Source organism: Cucurbita maxima, unplaced genomic scaffold, assembly GCF_002738345.1.
Source record: "Cucurbita maxima cultivar Rimu unplaced genomic scaffold, Cmax_1.0 Cma_Scf00004, whole genome shotgun sequence".
Classification (NCBI taxonomy): domain Eukaryota; kingdom Viridiplantae; phylum Streptophyta; class Magnoliopsida; order Cucurbitales; family Cucurbitaceae; genus Cucurbita; species Cucurbita maxima.
The window spans coordinates 2,984,676-3,003,424 of NW_019272020.1; the positions used below are offsets into that span (position 1 = coordinate 2,984,676).

An 18,749-nucleotide genomic window follows, 5' to 3' on the forward strand; every position below is an offset into this window, starting at 1 on the left:
ATTCCAACATAATTTTGCGAGGGTCAACTCCAACTAAGTACCCAACACAACACTAATTCTAATTTTAATTATATGTATATTAAATATACTCCAAACATTATCATGATATTACAAGTTGTACCCTAACCAATAAAATGTCCTCAAATGATATAATATTTATTCCATTAGAATCTATTAAACAAATCTACCATAAAAATTAAGCTAAGATTGAGTTGATATGGTAGCTGTGACAAATGTTATAAATAATAATGCATTTCCTTATACATTCCCACCAGCTGCGGCCTCTAGATTTTGATAATCTATTCCGGAATGAGATGCTAATTAATCCAATTCATATATATGTATATCCTAAACCATAATAAGACAAGCACACGGAGCCACAAAAATTTATATAAATTCATATATTCAAATGACTCTAAATTACCAAATATAAAAACATGATTAAGAAGTTGAGATAATTTAATTTCTTTTTTTGTAGAGTTGGTTGGGACATCTCTATGAGGTATATATTGAAATTAGGTTAAACTGCCAATAATTGGAGCTTGGCCATATCTCTGATTCAAAGTCAATGGTTATATGAAAGCTTTTTGTTTGTTCTTTTCATTTTAAACACTATTTTATTTTTTATTATGATAATGTTTTTTTTTTTTTTTTTTTTTTGGTGGAAATTTTTCATTAATAGCTCAATTTAATGGACCAAAATTAGTCACCACAACACAACATATACAATTTTAAAATTATTTGATTATAAAAAAACAAGATCATTTGCAAATTGAAGAAAAATATAATTCCAAAAAATAAATGTAAGGAATTTTAAATTTAAGTTAAATAAAAAAATAACGTCACTCAATCTCACCAAACATAATTGTTGTTCATATATTAATTAAGGTAATCCAAATGCCAACAATATAATCTTTCCCAGAATCATTTTGTTCATATAATTAAGCTTTATTAATATTCATATTCATACACTTAGGAATTTATTTTTTATATACAGATATGTTGAAGACATATAGAGCGAGAAAATTCTAACGTCTAAACTCTTGGTCGAAACAAACCACCTAATCAAGAACGATAAGACAAGGTTATATGAGGTCGACCAAAGCCTGTGTTAGCTTGTTCCCAAGATCTGTGGCTGTCATGCAAAAACCAACCTCCATCTGCAACAAGGTAGCAAATATTAATGAAAGGTCATTATGTTTGGTGATAATAGAGAGAAAGGAATTTGACCTGAGCAATAATGGTTATATCAAGTCTGGAATGCCCAAATGGTAAAACGCAGCTATTCACAATGGTTAGCTTAAGCTTCTGTATTTGGGTTAATATGTTTGAAAAACAGCCTTTTTGTTTCTTGCAATGAATTTTCACAAGAACATCCCTCTCCAAAACCCTTGTTTCTATCTTAGGAACTGATTTAATTACTCTCCCCTCCTCATCTCCTGCTTCTTCCTCAGCCCATTTGACACGTTCTTGAAGCTCTTTCACGTACTTGATAGCTCCCCCAAGCACTGAAGCCTTGTCCGTCTGTCACCAAAAATATTAACCCTTTCATATTTCACATAAACTTACCACATTGAATTCAAAATCTAAGATTAACCCTTTTTTGTTCATAGCAATTGGATATTATGAGCAAATTTTTACCTTGTTGAGGCCGGGGATTAGAGCTGAAAGAGCAGCAAAGCTTTGGCTTAGCTTCTCTCTTCGTCTTCTCTCAGCTATAACATGTTGTTGACCATTTCCTGAATTTCTACCAATTGTTGCACGCTTCTTAATGTCATGGCCTTCTTCATATCCAATTACATACCTATTTTGATTCACACCCAAACTTTGGGGTATTATGAACGACAAATCTTTTCCTCTCTCGACCTTACCCATCGCACAATCAAGCTTCTCAATTTCAGGTGAATCCCCAAAGGAAATAAACTGGGAAGAGGAAATAGAATCAAGTTGGACCGAAGTAATGAGTTTTTCGGTCGCCGGAAAATTGGTCGGAAAATTGAGCTCATCGAGTGTGTAATCATGGGGATAATTGGTGATCTCGTATTGATATGCACAGTCCATCATTTCCTAAAAGTCAAAATATTAATTCACAACCACGAAATGAATTCCAAAGATGAAGAACAAAGTATAACAAAATAAAAATTAGCTTACTAGTTCGGATAACCATTTGGGCGATGAGATTTCCATCAAAGAAACAGTTGGCTGAATTCTTATATATCCTCAGAATCAAGATAATCGGACAAGTTTGAATTATATGCTTCAAACTCACGAAATACTCCAAAATTAAAGGAAAAAACAACAAACCCTAAAGAAAAGAAGGGTGTAAGTTTGGAAACATAAATTAAACCCTAGTTGGCGACCTCTTCTTCCCCATACCTTGAAGGCTTGGAGTTTGCAAGGATTTGATGCTGCTTTGCTTTGCTTTCTCCCAAAGCTTCTATTTTTCTGTTCAATCTTCAACTACGGTAACTGGGTGAGAACTGTTTTGGACTTTTTAAGTCTTTAAAAATACTTGGAGTTGCGTTTGGAATATGTACATAACTTTCCATCACCATTCACAATATCTGGTTCTACCCACCTTGGCTGGAAAGGGAAACTTAGTTTTGGGTCCGATTTAGTAGTGCATAAAATTTTAATTAATTTTAATTAATTTCAATTTTCTATTTGTCTTTTGGATGGCAAACCCAACTAAACAAAATAATAGTAATAATAGAAAATTAAGAGAGAGAAGTATCTTTGTTCAAAATACTACAATATTATAAATTTTGAATCTTTTTTTTTTTTTTTTTTTTAATTCAATCATTAAGTTACATTCCAATGAAAGTTGTATTTTGGTTTAAAATATCATTTTGGTCTATAATTTTGCTCTTACTTTTAATATATTTTAAACTTAAACTTTATTGTTAATTTATTGTAAACTTTTCAATAACTAAAAATAAAAAAATGTATCCTTTACACTAGCAAGGAATAACTTACTATTCATTAAAAAAAATATAGAGTAAATTAGGATATTATTTTGTTTCTTGCCCAAATAACTTAGAAAGACATTTTGTAATTGTTGTTAACAATAATAATAATGAGTGTGAATCTTTGAAGGAAAAAAAAAACATATATATAATGTAGAAATAATCTTTTGATCTAAATTTAATTTAATTTAATTTAAAATTTGATTGTGTGAATTGGAAGATTGGAGAAAGAAAATGCGGCTGGGCATCATGACCTTTAAAATATTAGGAGGATAAGTAGACGAACGTTTTTAAATGTTTTTGTTTTTTTCTTAATTTGTGTTGGGTGAGAATATTTTAAGTTATTAATCTTCCATCCATTTCAAATAAAATTTTATTCGGTATTTCAATATAATAATAAAAATGCAATTTTTTGGGTGTAGCCATAAACATAAAGCAGATTCCTTACACGGCCCCAAAGAGACGACCATGGCTCTATTGCTAAAAGATTCGTGAAACTCAAAATGACTCTACTAAAGGAGGAAATCGCGTTGGCAACAGAAACAGGTATTTGATCAATATGAGCAAGAACTGAGTAGGGGTAAGAGATCTATGCAACCAATACTAAACAAAATGATCCAAAAAAGGAATATGGAAGACGAGGGAGGTTCAGAGAGCTCAGCTCATATCCCTCGACCCAAAGACGAGATAGCTACATCACATCCTCGACCAGCTACTTCCTTCTTCGTTTCACTTCCTTGCCTCAAAAACGAAAACACTTTCAACCTCTATATTGTGACTTCAAAGGATTTAAAATTCAACTCTACTCTAGTTTCTACCACATACACCTTCCAATAGTCTGATGTTCCTACTGCCAGCAACGCAGAAACAGACTAGTCAATACACTATTGATTGAGTTGAAGTCTTGTTATGATGTTATATTATAGAGTCTTGCCTCCTATTTCTCAGTTTCTGTCATTCGTTCTTACAACCTAAACTCTGTTATTCCAACAACATTCTGGGGAAATTAAAATAAACGAAAAGAACCTACCATCCTTAATTCTTAGATGCAGCAAACCAACTACCCTACATTCATAAACACCACCGAATCTGTGATAGCAATCGTTAGGGTGACAACAACAGAGACGCGGAGAATAAAAACAAAACTTACATGCTTAACTTTAAAAAGGTTATGTTTTTAACAGTTTCTACTTAATAAAACTAAGCTACAAGAATTGTGCCACCACCACAGAGTTATATGTTCAAAACCTTGATCATGGATTGCCTTGATGACAAATGAACTAGTCTTTCTTCTGGGTCCAGATCTTCACAGTTTTATCATTGCCCAGTGCTCCAGAAGCAATCAGGTTCTCGCTGGGGTGACAAGATACTGATATAACTGTGTCAGAGTGACCTTCTAGTTTTTGAACTATTTCCCTGGTCTGCAGTTCCCATAGGTACACACAATTGTCTTCTGAACCACTCACGATATACTTTCCATTTGTCACAGAAAAGGTGGAGGCGATGCAGAATTTCGAGTTAGCATGGCCTGTATAAGTTTTCAGAAATTTTCCAGTAGAGAAGTTCCACAATCTCTGTGATTTAAAAGAGAAAAAAATGTAGTATGTAAATAATCAATACTAACGAAATGATAGAAAAATAGAAATAGTTGAGTGTAAAGATCAGAGCAGTTTGGCTTGCCTGCTATCCTATAGCCCAAAAGAGAAGCTTTTCTAATTATCAAATTGGATTTACATTCATAAACCTTGCTTAGTCGTCTATGTATCAACATATAAGATGCATGATCCCGGCATTCAGAGTTAAAATAAAAAGTAACAACAATAAATTCAAACCAAAAGAAACGAACTGTTCTGTATTTACAAGATTTTCAAAATTTGACTTCTGACAAGATGATAACTATCTTCATCAAGAGTTCAAAACTTAAAAGTGACCTCAAAAGAAGCCACATAATTGTAAATCAGTTTCATATTACCATTATAGTCCCGCTAATTGTTTTTCTAACCCCCACCCACAGGATGCAAGATTATATTTAAATCTATGTAATACTGATATAGATATTCCGAGTTTCCACTTATCCTTAGACATTAACAATCACTAAAAACTTCTGAAAAAATCGCCAAACTGTATACAGATAGATCAAGCAAAGTCAAGCAATAGAAACGCATAAGCGGCCCGTAAGTACCTTCAACCTAAGTCATAGAGCAAAATTCATATAGAAGGTTCACCCACAACATCTTCGAAGTAAATGTTCGGTGAATATTCTTTTTAAAATACTCTGAGACCTTCAACCTAGATGAAATGTTCCATACGTGATATTTTTAGCATAGGTAATTAACAATAAAAAATTTCAATCGAAAGCCATTCATGATGAATAATTTCCACACCTCTCAATACGAAATCTGAGCATATGAACCAAAAACACCCAATAACCAACCGGCAACCACTCATCGACAAAGCACAAAATATGCGATAAGTAGCACAATACATAAGCCTAAATCATGAAGAAAAAGATGTAAGAAGATACTCACCAAAGTATTATCTAAAGTCCCAACAAGAATAAATTTTCCATTGGGGGAGAACTTGACGAAAGAAACAGGTGGGTTTTCATCATCAATCAAAGTTTTCACACAATGCCCGGTAGAGGCATCCCAAATTCGGCACAGCCCATCATAGCTACTCGAAACAATCAGCGAGCCATCACGATTGAAATCCACGCCAGTGACAGGATCAGAGTGGGCCGGAAGGACTTTAAGACACTTGCCAGATTTGACATCCCAAATGCGGACGGTCTCATCGAAGGAGCCAGACACAATCATGTTGGATTGGGGATTGAAGTTGACACAGAACACATAGTTAGTATGGCCATTGAGCGTCTTGATAAGGGATCCAGTAGAGACATCCCAAAGGCGAAGAGTCTTGTCGTCGGAGGCGGACACAAGAAAACGAGAATCGGAGGAGAAAGCCAAGTCGGAGACACCCTGTTCATGGCCTTGGAATTCATGAAGTGGGGTCAGAGTAGAATTTGAGCAGGAATAAGTGCGAAGGGTCTTATCGGCGGAGGAGGAGCCAAGAAGACGGCCATCCGCTGAGAATTTGACGGATGAAATCGCCCGCTTGTGGCCAGTTAGGGTTTGGGACAGAGTGTAAGGTTTATAGGAATCTGATTGAGATGGCTCCGAGGACATCCCTTCAATCTATCGCTGGAAAAGGAGATTCCAATGATTCTAATATGTGGCTTTTGAAATTGAAGAACCCAACGGGAGAAAGCCGGAGATGGAGGCGTAGAATCAAGGCCTCCGGCTCCAATGATAGAAGTACAGATCTCTACTATTTTCAGACCGCCCTAACGCGATGAACGATCTTCTTTCACAGCTCCACGCTTAATTTTGGCGGGGATATAATAAAACGGGAGATATTCTGTAAATCAAATTTGCTAAATTATATTAATTAATTACTTAAATACTCCAGAATTTTACTTCCTTATAAGTATATCTTATTATTTTAAAAGTTACAAATAATATTGGTAACATTTTATAAATGTTTCAAAATTATTGTCGTTAAAATATGAATTTTTTATTTAAAATTTTGAACGATAAATTAACACGAAATAATGTGATGTTACAATACTTTACATCAATTACAGGCTTGAAACCTTTATAAAATGTCAAAATAAAATATTTTAAATTTAGCCATCAAATTTCTAAAATACTGAACTGGAAAATGGGTTCCATTAAGCTTATGAATTTCATCCCTCGGATTTTGATTCGCCCTCTCACAGCATTAGTTTCTTTCAACTAAGCTCATAGTTCCCTTTTCGAGTCTATAAAGCTCTCACCCTTCATAAGCTGATGTTGTATAGAGCTCATCCCTGATTTAGTCCCTATGGAGCTTCATCAACTCTTTTTCCATGCCCTTAGTAAGACCATGATGCTTATATCGTTAATAAGATTGAGGCTCACAACCTTTGATGCCCCCTTGAGCTGACAAAATAAAATTTAACAACTTACTTTACGATTCATAAAATGTCTCGCCATCCACAAATAGTATTTGCATCAAAATGGTATACATATACAGGCAAACTAGCACCAGTGTTACATCTGGTTGTTAGCTATGTTGCCCCAAACCATTCTCCCCCTATTGACTAATGGAAGAGGAAAAAGAATCTAAAGAGCCAATAACAAGTGACTTCATAAAAAAATAAGTGTAATGCCATCGGAAATCTTGGTCCGAGAAAACAGAGGTCTAGCCTCTATGATCAGGGTCAATAGATCAAAACCAAAGGGCCCTTACCCACTAGCAGAAAATGGGCAAAGCATGCGAGATCCAAGTGCTTGTTTTCATTAGCACAGTCTATGTTAAAGCCATGTGAATGGGCTTGTGTATCCTTTTCTTGTGTTGCTTGGTAAATTTCTAGTAATAGATGTTGCTATATCCCCTCCTCCACTATAATTTCTTAGTAAAAGATGTGACCTCAATAATCCTGTTAGAGAACTAATTGCATTGTTCGAAGATAATGTGCATCTCAGAATGAATGTGCTTGTACACAAGTCTGGAGCCACCCGAAGAAAAGAACTTGCGGTAAGCTCGTCAGATAGGCTTTCAATGGGTAAGAAGACTAATTCAAACTGATCTCTTGAGAAGAACGATCCAAAACAAGCTATCTATTTAAGATGAGTTTTGAAATATTAGTATGATAATTGCCTATATAACAGGACTCAAACTTACCTTCTGCCGCTCGCTAAATCGCTAACAGCAGATGATGTTGATATGCAGCTCCTACCATGAGAAGCATGACTTGACATATCCAAAAACGACTGGTAAGGATCTCGCTTCTCAGGGGAACCAAAACACATGTTTGACTTCCCATCAACACTCCTATCCCTTGAATATGCTGATGGTGAAGTCACAAGTTTTGGTTCCCTCCCTGCAAAAGAGAAACATGATAAATGCGATATAAATGATGATCTTGACAAACACCATGCTAAGAGAAACGTGAATATCCAGCATACAAGTACTCTATTCCAGAAGATGGGCCAACAGATGTAGGTCTACTAGAAGTGAGACTAGACGACTGCTTTTCAACAAGCGCCAGAGGAGTCATTGTCCAGCCTTCAATTCTCAGACCCTGCTTGACTGCAAGGTGCGATATCTGTTTCTCGTCAAGTCCCTGTCCCATAAGCAGGTTCCACAAGTTTTTCAGACCTTCTCGTTGATGGCGAATGACTTGATCTCTCATTGCCACCTCTAACTGAAGCTCAGAGTTAGCCATTCCCTAAAGGATTTCTCAAAACGTTAGGTTCTGTAGAAAATCACAGAACCGTAAAAACATAAACCATCTATATTATAAAGTTCATCAGATTTCTTCTTTTCTTCACAGATATTACCAGAACTGTTCAATTTCTTCCCCCTCCCCGCCCCCAAGATTTATATAAGTGACTGCATTCAACTGTAGCAGTGCCAAGTCATAAGATCATTTGTATTATATATGGTCGAGCAAATCAATTCTTCTAAACTAAGATCAATCCAGAATAAACTAACCAGCAGTCTATACTGACTAAGTATCCGCAAGTAGGTTTTATTCCCATTTCTACTAACGGCTTCATCAATCATGCCTTGAAGTTGACCCCGCTGCTTTTCATTGGCTTCAATTTCCTAAAGGAGTAGAATTTGTATTACGAGTAATATGGAGTTCATATGGACATTAAAGGAGACTTAAGCATAGGCCTTACCTTCTGATAATTGATTCCTGCTTCATCATTTTCACGAATGTTATCTAAAATTACTAGACGTCGGGCAATCAAATCCTTTACGATTGCTCCATCCAATTCAACAGCCTGTGAGAGTGAAATGAGCGACAGTCACAAAACACTAAATCATGCTTTTTCTATCCTACTATTCAAAATCAATAGAGAAAACAGAAGAATAAGTCGAAAAATAAAGATGGACCTGATGTCTTGAAATAATGTCATCAAGTCGTTGGAGTTCTGAGCGATTATTAAGGTTGGTTTCCTCAAGCTCAGACATAGCTTTCTGTAAGTTTATTCTTTCCTGAACGTTCTCACTTATTTCATGACTTATGATATTCAACCAAGACAGCTCATCATCTGCAGCCTTTTCAGCAGGTTTACTACTGAGTTCGGACTCCTTTTCAGCAAGTTTCTTTTTCAGTTGACAAACCTCAGTCTGAAGAAATCAATTAATTAAAGATCAATGCATGGGTCAACAATCTTTAAAAAATTAATTTAATTAACATACAACCTGAAGACTATCAATCATCCGTTGGTAGTCTGATACATGGGTGTCTACTACTCCAACGTTTCTCTGGAAAACAGAAGATTTTGAGATCACATTAAAGTCATGCAACGGATATTTAAAAACATGACCTTGCAAATCACATCATGAAAAAAGAAAATCATATGGTTGGAATTGAAAAGATGAAAGAGTAAACTGTCATGCTGCATGAAAGAGAAAAGAAAGAGCACTAATATAGATTGTGAAAGAATATAAGTTTTGTTCACAAATAAACTTAACCTCCCCCCACACCCAAGAATACAAGTTCGAATGTGACATATGAGCACTGAAAATCTGACCTGTACGTGTGTCTTAATTTCCTTTGCTCGGTCAGCATATTTCAATGTATTCACAGTGTGATGATACTGAATATCTGCAGGTGATATCGTAGCAATCATCACAGTCTGAGAATTACCACTTAAACCATCTTTCAAAATTCGTGTCAGTTTACTGCAAAAATAAATTATAAATAAACTATGAAAAACAGCTATAGTGACCAGAAATGAAATTTCAAGCTTTAGTTTTTCTTAGATAAGAAGTTCGACAACATAATGACACTGAAATAAATACCTGTTACGGTAAGGAACATAAGCAAGACCTTTTTTCTGTTGTTTTCCCAACGCATTTATGCAGTTTGCTAAAGCAAGAAGTGAACGATTAATGTTAGCTCCATCTCGCAATTTTTGGCCAGCATTATTTGTCTCAGTAGCGCGTTCACTACCAGCAAGATCTACAAGTGCAAGTTTCCCATGCAAGACCTGATTTGGATATTTGTTTCTTCCCTTTCTTTTCACACTAATCTCCAAAACTGCATGTGATCTATTTATGTGATTATTATTCAATTGTGTCGGGCAGTACGCTTATGTTGCATGAGGCAATAAAAAAATGTCAAACACTCACTGAGAGGAGTGATAAGTAAACTTAACTGATCTATGGTAATGCCAATTGCTATAAACGCATAGACTTTGAGTAACATAATGGATGAACCAATAAAGCCCTTGGCAGCTAGTGATTAGTTACGAATTGTTAAAGAGACTTATATTCAAAGAAGAAAGATTGAAAACCCGAATGCCTAGGTACTGTTATGCATGTTGAACGAAATTGAGCCATAAGCAAACATAAAAATACAAAACCCAAAGAGAAAATGAGATATTCTAGAATCAGAACCCTTCGCCTATGACAACTATGGAAAACATACCTTGAAGAGGTAGCGTTTACCTCTGTACTCTCGGTTTTCCTCCGACTATTACCCATGTTCAAAAGTTCAAGAATTTTACCCGCAGAATGAACCTGAAGTAAACCCAAAATTGTGGGCATTTGTTTCTGGAGTAAAAATAAAATAGAAAGGAAAAACAATAGTGAAACTTTTTGGCAAAATGCAGTTTAAAGAAGATTTAGAAGGGTCTCTTTCTGTAGGCCCAGAAAAGAAGGGTGATGCAGGGATCCAAAATGGGACCAGGTAATTGAAGTTTATTTAAAACCTTCACAATTGTTTAACAGTTCCTACTGTAAAGAGAAGTCAATAATTTAACTGAAAGAAAAAATTCAGAGAGACTTGAGAGAATATGGATTGAAGCACCAAATCATAAACTACTAGTAGCACGTAACAGCCAACTAATGCAGAAAAAGTGAAGATTAAGGCTCCTCTTCTATTTTGGCCTCTAAAGGCCTCCTCACTTTGGAAAGAAGCTTCGCCATGTACTTAAGCAACAATCTACATAAAGACCTTGCGCTAGTTGGATTATAAGTTAGAAGCTCAAAAACCAAACCATCATTATTAAGATTTAAGAAGCTATAAAGGTTGCATCATCAACTTCCACCACAATGAACAAGTTGAAAGGCTATCAAATTTTCTGACACGATGTGTTTAAAGAAATGCAACTTTTCATTGATGAAAGAAAATCATTGTGTACCACCACATACTGATTTCAAGGATCTAATAATACAAGAAAAAAAAAATAAACCTTGATACACCTAAGCCCAGCAACAGTTATTCCTTCCTCAGGATCCTCTCTAAGTTCTAAATGACCAGATGATTTTTCAAGCAAATCGTAGATTATCTGAAAAAAGTTAAGATGAAATCAATGTTTCTGTAAAACGAAAGGTAATCCACATGTACAATTGCCAAAGAAAAAGCAAGGTGAGCATACTTCATTATAGACTTCAAGATATGAGCAAGTAACTTCAAACTCATCGGCCCGCTTGTCCATTTTTATAAGATCGAATACAGTATGCAAACTGAGCACCATGAGTCCAGGATCATCTTTGGTCCCAACCATTGTGTACGTTTTACCGCTAATATTTGTAAAGGAAATTTGAGCATAATTAGTGTAGATTTGGGTATAGAGAACAACAGGAAAAGTTCAGTGCTTTCCAGTTCTACATTGTGTGGTTCCCATTTATACTATACAGAATAAAAATTGCCCAACGCTCATGAATTTAGTTGCATGGTTTAAACAGCACGCAAGGTGTAACTCCTCTAAAGCAAAGATGGAGATAACTTAAGAGCAAGATAACACCTCTTTAATACCTTCCAGTTGAACCATAGGCAAAAACAGTCACGTTCAGACCTTGAACAACTTCAGGAATTATGGAAGAAATACTTTTTGTGTAGACTTCCTGAAAACACGGGGATTAGAAAATAATTAGAAATACGCTAAAAACATCAGCCCATCGGTAATTGAAGTTCATTCTTGCAAGGTGATGAGAAGCAAAGTGATACTACATTATAATACCGTAGCAAGTCAATAATGAGGGTTGTCAGAAACAAAGAAATACCTGCATAAACATTTTAAACTAGTAAAAAAAAACCTTACAACAAGACACCTTGCCTTCAATATAATACACTCGCTGATAATGGAATCTTTCACATTTTTCTGTTCATAAAATGTAGATCATATGGAAACTCTGGGAACGGAAAGAATTTAGAGGAAGTAAAAATAAACGATTTGGCTGGCCAGATTTAGTTTAACCAACATACCAAAGTGCCCAGAATGATGAACGATTATGGCATATTTTGAGCACTATGGAGAAATTGTCCAATTTAATTCAATTTGGTAATCACCTCACAGCCATCAATCCAATTTTCAAGTTCCGGCAATGCGCTATCTCAATAACTCGACATGTAATCGGACACGCACACAAAAACGAAATTGGAGATAAGTTATACGCACCAGATTAGTACTATCTGGACCGAATGCATGGTCGAAACAATATTTCTTTTCCTTCGTTCGATTCCGAATGCGGTCGAGGTAATCCTTGGACAGGTCAGGATCCAGTATAAGCACCTCCTATAATTTGCAGCATGCCAAATTTCAGCAATAATTTGGTTCACAAAAATGCCAATAAAAGAAAATTTTCAAACCGCCATTAGTTGAGGTAACCTTGCTTTCAATAACTTGGACAATATCACGGCCACGCTCTTTGTGTCTTAGAGGACGGCATTTCACTGCAACCTGAGGAACAGAATGCGACAAGAATGACATGAAGCAAACAACGCAGTAGGACGTGGCTGTTGGCAAAGGCAAATGACGAACCGTTAGAGTAGTGGATTTCTTCGCTCCGGGTGCTCTGATGCTGGGCATTTTTAGCAGACATTGATTTCCACAACACTCGAGAAACAATCAGATGGAGTTCATCCGGTCCAGGACTACCCAAACAACTGGACCGCAATGTATAAAACATTTAACATCTTGCATCGCATTCTGAAATAGACATTTCCTCCCATTTCCTTCCAGACTCACGTAACACCCCTCAAATGGCATCGAGACCACATTCGAAGATCAAGGGAACTCCTCCCATCCTGGAAAAGACAATCAAGAATCACAAACGATGCATTACCGGAAAACAATGCCATAAGACAAAACAAAACAGAAAACCTGGAGAAACGTCAAGAGCAGTGATCGAAGTGGGAAAGGAAATGGAGTCAGACGGAGAGAGAGAAGATGGGTATGGTGAAGAAAGGGAAAAAATATTGACCATGTTTGCGGTGGTTGAATGGCGTATGATACTAGCAACGTAAAGTAATGAGAGAGAAAGAGAAAGAGAGAGAGAGAAACGGAAATGCAAAGAAAGGCCATTAAAATGGATTCGGAGCTGGAGAAGAACTGGATTGATGGAGACCGTTGGTTTGATTTGGAAATGGACCGCAAACGAAATTGAAATCTGTTTCATTGCGTATTAGAAGGAAGAGCCTCTTTCCATTTACATATTTTCGTTCTCCAAAACCTTTGCTCTGCATTCATGGTGAAGATTTTAGGCTATAATCTTTTGACATTTGTCTCCAGTTACATCCTTCAATGATAAGATCCATGAATGGTTAGTGATCGTTGGAAACAGTACTACGTGACAACAACCCAGATCATCTTGTTGGCTGGCCGATGACCATTTTGGAATAGAATCTAAATCATTGATCAGTTTGGTATACTAAATTTAGAAAGAGATCATCAAATGATGCAGCAAGCCGTCAACCTTAATGAAGTTCAATTATTTGTAGGGCATGCCATGGAACAGTCTTCAGTAAAACCAACCACTCACAATTGCAACAATTTTTAACATCGGTACTTTGGTTTCTATCATTCTGAGTATTGTTTATGCATACCTTCTGTCAAGTGGCACCTGGTTCAATCACATTACACTCGTCGTGCATTCAAGAACAATTAATTACACACGTTAAACTGTCTACAAACAAATTGAATCAAGAGTTTTTCTTCCAAGGGAAAAATTAAATAAAATATCATGACGCAGTCGCTAGGATTCTTGAAATTGAATGTGATTGAATCGCCATAGAGCCTTCGGTAAATACAGGGGGCCTTCAACAATGTTGTCAGCGAAGTTAAGAACACTAATTTTTGCAATCTACAAAAGGAAATCCCCATAATTAAGCTGCAGCTTCTTGCACTAAAGAAATCGAAAATACAACAAACTGTGATTTGGAGCGAAGGGGGACTTCTTTGATGATTTCATCAAAGTAACAAATGATGTTAAATCTACCCATATAAACCTTTCCCAAAAAAAAAAAAACACTAACTGCTGCCTCTCGATTTTTTAAGCCTTTTTATTCTCGCACGCCTCTCCCGTTCTTCTTCTTCCTGGATCAGACGAAGTTGCTCTTCATCCTCCTTCCTTGCTATTTTTGCACTGTATGGCAAGTAAATATGTAAATATAGAATGAAGGAGAAAACCCTCGCTTGTAAGCAAATAAATCACATCTTTACCTTCTTTTCTCCTCCATCATTATATCGTCAAAATTGGCCTCCATATCGCTATCATCATCATCTTGCGAAAATTTTGCAGGATTATATCTGCAGAGAAGTCAGAAATAGTGTTGGAATGAGACGATATCAGAATATTCAAAATGAAAATTGTGCATCCTTATAAACAATTACTGTATCTGCAAGAGTCAAGAAACTATCGCATTTACATGATAAAAATTAATAGAAATCAATAGAGGTTTGAAACTATTCAACAATTAGTCTGGTGTCATGGGGCCTTCTCTCCTCTGAAACTGACTACAATATGAATGAGATCAGTGAAATATACTTACCGAAACATTTTTCTGATTAGACTAATAGCTTCATCGCCCTCATCATCAGAGTATCGTCTAGCAGGCCTTTTCTTGGGTCGCTGATCATTCATGGTCGGACGTGATAAAGCTTGTCTTTGAGGTGGTGGCTTGCTTATCTGTTAGTTTCATCACACAGATGGTTAAGAGTTGTACATCCAGCACAAGCGAAGGAAATTTTTTCTACACAAATTGGAAGTGAGTTTAGCATGAGGACATATAACCTGAGGTCTTGATGGTGCTGGCCGGTTTGGTGCTACTTTGGCCTTAGCCGGTAATCGCATTTCATTCCTCTTATCTTCAAGCTTCTTTGACGGCAATGGCTTGTGCACGCCAGGTACAGAATTCTTCATACCTGGTAGAGAAGGTTTCTTCTGCATGTGAGAAGATGAAGCTTTTGGAGCCACCATTGGCCGTCCAGGACCACTCCCATTGTTGCTATTACCCTGTGGCCGGCCAATACCATTCCCATGGTTGCTATAACCCTGTGGCCGGCCAGGACCATTCCTGTTGTTGGTATTACCCATCGGACGGCCAGAACCATTCCCGTTGTTGCTATTACCCATTGGCCGGCCAGGACCATTCCCATTGTTGCTATTACCCACTGGCCGGCAAGGACCATTCCCATGGTTGCTATTACCCACTGGCCGGCCAGGACCATTCCCATGGTTGCTATTACCCACTGGCCGGCCAGGACCATTCCCATGGTTGCTATTACCCACTGGCCGGCCAGGACCATTCCCATGGTTGCTATTACCCACTGGCCGTCCAGGATCATTCCCATGGTTGCTATTACCCAATTGTTTCTTAGCCTTCATCATAGACAAATTGGGTTTACAAGAAGATGAAGACTTGTTATTGGGATGCATTTGCCCATTCATAGGAACAGATTTCTGATCTTTATGCCCGACGTGAATATTCTGACGAGGATTACTCAGAGGCTGCTTACTTTTCATGGGAATATGAGCTGAACGTGCCTCTAAAACAGGAACAAAGAAACAATAATAAGTTAGTTTACTCATTCCATGTAGATTTTAAATTTTTTAAAAGAAGTTTCTAACTCAAACCTGACAACTACAATTGACACGATCCAACAGCAACGTACCAGTACTTGGGGCAAAAACACTTGTTGAAGGCTCTTTTGTCGAAGCAGGAACATGTGCATCCTCGGAAAATAGAAAGGAGTAGTCTCTGGTATCCTTTAGTTTTTGAACTTTTGTTTGCTTCTGCATAATAACTCATTACATCCATCAAATCTGACAATGTGGAAGAGAGAGTATAATTAACAAAGAAATGCCAGCTAGAAGTACCTCGTTTATGATTTTCGGTGGAGCCTTAGGTTTGGAAGCTGCACTGTTGGATCCATGGCTCTTCTTATTCTGCCAACACATGCATAATCATCAGGTTTAATATTCTTCGAAGGCCATTAACAAATGCTCTCAAAAGATAAAATTGGACATTCATGAAATTGTGCAAATTCCCTTTTCTCGCGTTTGGTTCTGCCAATTGGTTTGAGTACTTCAGTCTACATGAAACATCAAGTAGAATAACACCAAATATACAAATTCTCAAATAATTTTCACCCAGCCATCTTAGAAATAACAGAAAATTGAATCAAGTTCTTTGGAAAAATAATTTAGACATGTAACCATGTGGGTATACAATGAAATTAAGACGCAAAACAATACATAATTTGCATGTTCAAGGTAGCCAAGCAATAAAAGAATCAAAAACGGTCAGTTGACAAACAATTTTTTAATTTTTATGTTTATAAAAAATTGTTTTGCCAAAACAATACAGCCTTCCTTCTCCTATCAGTCATTTATACATAAAATGACATAAATACACAAAACTAGAAACAATATGGAGGTTTCGATACTTACACCATGATCGTGGTCAGAAACCCTAGATGCCAAGTGCTGGTTTTCTAATAATGACTTGCTTTCTTGAATTACTCTTTGAGAAATGACAGGTTGAGAAGGTCCAAAGAATGACCCAAAACTGCAGCAATTAACATAAAAGTTTCAAGCATTAACACCCGATTGGGGGCATTATAAGGCCTATAGTTGGAAGTATATTCATTTTGGGTGTATAGTTGGAAGTAATATTCATGTTGGTTTCATAATGAAGAAGAACAATCTCCTTAATCAGAAATAAAAGGAGAAAAGAAAGCACTAGAAAACCTTGCAATGGATGTTTTCAAAGACTTCCCAATAATCTAAGATCCAAAAATTAATATTCTTCAATTTATATCATTTAAATAAACATGATATACCCACATTTCATAGATGCACCTCCGTCCAAATGTAAATTATAACATCTGCTTAATTCTCTATGGCCCTTAAAGTACTATGACAAACATTTTTACTCTAAAATACTTGAACACTGTAAGCAACCAAAGGGAAAACATAGGAAAATAAATCTACAAATATGTTATGGCCAAAACCCATCATGAAGAGCTTCAGGCTGAAACTCACTTGTCATAAGGAAGCTTCTTCTTGTCGTTAGATTTCAAGTGAGAACCACCGTCTTTTTTTGCCTGCTTTCTAATTCTTTCTTTCAGTCGTTGCCTTAGTTCAAGATATTTTATTTCTTCCTTGGTAGGTTTAGGGTCCCTCACCTCTTCATATTCCTCCTCCTCTTCTTCTTCATACATTTGATCATCATCTTCATATTCATCATACTCATCATAGTCTTCCATTGAATGTTCCATCTATGCTACACAACAAGATTAAAGATATAAACTTTCTGAATGTTTATTTTTTAACATCTTTCAAGATGGCATCCCATGTGTGTAGACCAGGCATGAGTGATTAATAAGATTCACATTCGAAAATGCAAAATACAATAAAACAAAATGAATTTATAAGAATGGCAAAATCACAACCAGAGTAATGACATGATACTTTGTAGAAATAAAATACAGCTTCTTCTGCAAATTCTCAACACATCGACGTAGGGTAGTTCAGGATTCCTTTAATTTAAATACGTCAAACTCAAAAAGAGGTTATTTTGCACTTCAAGAATCAAGATCATCTCATCGATAGTTACCGATTTTTCGGATCAAAATTTCCTGGTTGCACGTTGAAATATGAGTTTCTCACTCCGACACTAAAAAAAATAGACTTGGCACGTTTTATCAAACCAAAAAAAAGAAAGAAGCAAAAGCTGTACATGAAATCTCCAATCTACTAAAATCCAAATGATCGAACTTGATTGCGCGAGAAACGGTTTCGAGACAACAACGAGATCGATCGTACAAGAGCCGAAACCAAAAAAAGATTCAAATCAATCAAACCCTAACCAAAACCTAATGATAAAGAAGACAAGAGTCGAAATCGAAATGGCAGATCTCTGAATCCCAATCAACAAACCTCGAAACCATCAAACGTAACAGAAAAACATCGCAAAAAAATTAAAATTAAAAAAAGAGAGAAAAGATTGAAATTCAACGAATCGCACAATCAAAATGAGATCGAGATCGGAAAAAAAATACCTGAAAACGATCAAAATCGCCTGGAATCGGATGGAACCCTTGAAAAAATAGAGCAAAAAGAAGGGGAAAGCCGGGCGGGAGAAGGAGAAGGCGCGAGATCTGTAGATAGAATGCAATGGCGAACGGAAAGGAGTTTTAGCGGGGATGAGATAGATATAAAAGGGAGCGGCAGGAGAAGGGGCGAGAAGCAAAGGGCGTACTACTAACGTGCGCAGGGGTCGTCGTGACCTATTCATATTGTGAATTGGGGGAATCGACTATGCGGAGGCCTCGTTAGTTGGTTTAGTAAAATGAGTTTTGAAAGACCATTGTTATGTTAAACCCAAAAATATTCCCTCTTAACTTTTCTTAATTAGAACTAACAATTCATCGTCCTCCGCGTAATTTTAGATTTTACACGCTTTTAACCATTTTTTACCCCCCCCCCCCCTCT

General features: G+C 36.5%; 4 protein-coding genes across 14 annotated transcripts; all 4 read right to left on the minus strand.

Annotated features, from left to right (window-relative positions):
- Positions 1-1,085: 1,085 nt before the first annotated feature.
- Positions 1,086-2,192, minus strand: LOC111477596 (transcription factor bHLH25-like). The gene is made up of 4 exons (XM_023121453.1): positions 2,152-2,192; positions 1,642-2,067; positions 1,231-1,524; positions 1,086-1,160 (listed from the first exon to the last, which is right to left on the minus strand). Exons 1-4 carry the CDS (start codon positions 2,185-2,187, stop codon positions 1,086-1,088), a joined length of 831 nt encoding a protein of 276 aa, XP_022977221.1. The 5' UTR covers positions 2,188-2,192.
- A 1,821-nt stretch (positions 2,193-4,013) lies between these two features.
- LOC111477595 (COMPASS-like H3K4 histone methylase component WDR5A) lies at positions 4,014-6,326 on the minus strand. Its single transcript, XM_023121452.1, has 2 exons — positions 5,495-6,326; positions 4,014-4,540 (listed from the first exon to the last, which is right to left on the minus strand). The coding sequence occupies exons 1-2, from the start codon at positions 6,149-6,151 to the stop codon at positions 4,247-4,249; spliced, it is 951 nt and encodes a 316-aa protein (XP_022977220.1). The 5' UTR covers positions 6,152-6,326; the 3' UTR covers positions 4,014-4,246.
- On the minus strand, positions 6,208-13,577 carry LOC111477590 (kinesin-like protein KIN-8B). 9 transcript variants are annotated; one of them, XR_002717327.1, is made up of 18 exons: positions 13,136-13,574; positions 12,794-13,059; positions 12,641-12,712; positions 12,431-12,547; positions 11,788-11,876; positions 11,408-11,552; positions 11,222-11,317; positions 10,456-10,580; positions 9,828-10,076; positions 9,557-9,707; positions 9,222-9,287; positions 8,913-9,149; positions 8,696-8,800; positions 8,505-8,618; positions 7,976-8,238; positions 7,692-7,890; positions 6,802-6,946; positions 6,208-6,383 (listed from the first exon to the last, which is right to left on the minus strand). XR_002717327.1 is itself a non-coding variant. In XM_023121446.1 (17 exons), the coding sequence occupies exons 2-17, from the start codon at positions 12,839-12,841 to the stop codon at positions 7,458-7,460; spliced, it is 2,088 nt and encodes a 695-aa protein (XP_022977214.1). In that variant the 5' UTR covers positions 12,842-13,059; positions 13,136-13,575; the 3' UTR covers positions 6,952-7,457. The 9 variants fall into 9 exon arrangements, 6 of the variants coding, with proteins under 6 accessions (XP_022977214.1, XP_022977208.1, XP_022977210.1 ...); XR_002717326.1 differs by lacking the exon at positions 6,208-6,383 and having other exon boundaries at positions 6,633-6,946; XR_002717328.1 differs by lacking the exons at positions 6,208-6,383; positions 6,802-6,946 and adding an exon at positions 6,952-7,515.
- Positions 13,578-13,995: 418 nt separating this feature from the next.
- Positions 13,996-18,582, minus strand: LOC111478135 (protein SPT2 homolog). Of its 3 annotated transcripts, XM_023122258.1 has the most exons (10): positions 18,317-18,582; positions 17,298-17,538; positions 16,704-16,821; positions 16,131-16,199; positions 15,926-16,046; positions 15,617-15,799; positions 15,045-15,577; positions 14,803-14,939; positions 14,474-14,560; positions 13,996-14,396 (listed from the first exon to the last, which is right to left on the minus strand). In XM_023122258.1, the coding sequence occupies exons 2-10, from the start codon at positions 17,531-17,533 to the stop codon at positions 14,282-14,284; spliced, it is 1,599 nt and encodes a 532-aa protein (XP_022978026.1). In that variant the 5' UTR covers positions 17,534-17,538; positions 18,317-18,582; the 3' UTR covers positions 13,996-14,281. The 3 variants fall into 3 exon arrangements, with proteins under 3 accessions (XP_022978026.1, XP_022978025.1, XP_022978024.1); XM_023122257.1 differs by having other exon boundaries at positions 15,045-15,799; positions 17,298-17,533; XM_023122256.1 differs by having other exon boundaries at positions 15,045-15,799.
- Between the last annotated feature and the right edge of the window lie 167 nt (positions 18,583-18,749).

Coding starts and splice junctions, on each gene's coding strand:
- LOC111477596 (XM_023121453.1), bottom strand. CDS start 2,187: ATGGAAATCTCATCGCCCAAATGGTTATCCGAACTA. Junction 2,068..2,151: donor CCAAATGGTTATCCGAACTA/GTAAGCTAATTT, acceptor TTTGACTTTTAG/GAAATGATGGACTGTGCATA. Junction 1,161..1,230: donor ATATAACCATTATTGCTCAG/GTCAAATTCCTT, acceptor ACCTTGTTGCAG/ATGGAGGTTGGTTTTTGCAT.
- LOC111477595 (XM_023121452.1), bottom strand. CDS start 6,151: ATGTCCTCGGAGCCATCTCAATCAGATTCCTATAAACCTTACACTCTG. Junction 4,541..5,494: donor GGACTTTAGATAATACTTTG/GTGAGTATCTTC, acceptor TTTAAATCACAG/AGATTGTGGAACTTCTCTAC.
- LOC111477590 (XM_023121446.1), bottom strand. CDS start 12,841: ATGCCCAGCATCAGAGCACCCGGAGCGAAGAAATCCACTACTCTAACG. Junction 10,548..11,221: donor CTGGGCTTAGGTGTATCAAG/GTTTATTTTTTT, acceptor GGTTTACTTCAG/GTTCATTCTGCGGGTAAAAT. Junction 9,288..9,556: donor AAATTAAGACACACGTACAG/GTCAGATTTTCA, acceptor TCTGTTTTCCAG/AGAAACGTTGGAGTAGTAGA.
- LOC111478135 (XM_023122257.1), bottom strand. CDS start 17,533: ATGGAACATTCAATGGAAGACTATGATGAGTATGATGAATATGAAGAT. Junction 15,800..15,925: donor TGTTTTTGCCCCAAGTACTG/GTACGTTGCTGT, acceptor TTCCTGTTTTAG/AGGCACGTTCAGCTCATATT. Junction 14,940..15,044: donor CAGCACCATCAAGACCTCAG/GTTATATGTCCT, acceptor TGAAACTAACAG/ATAAGCAAGCCACCACCTCA.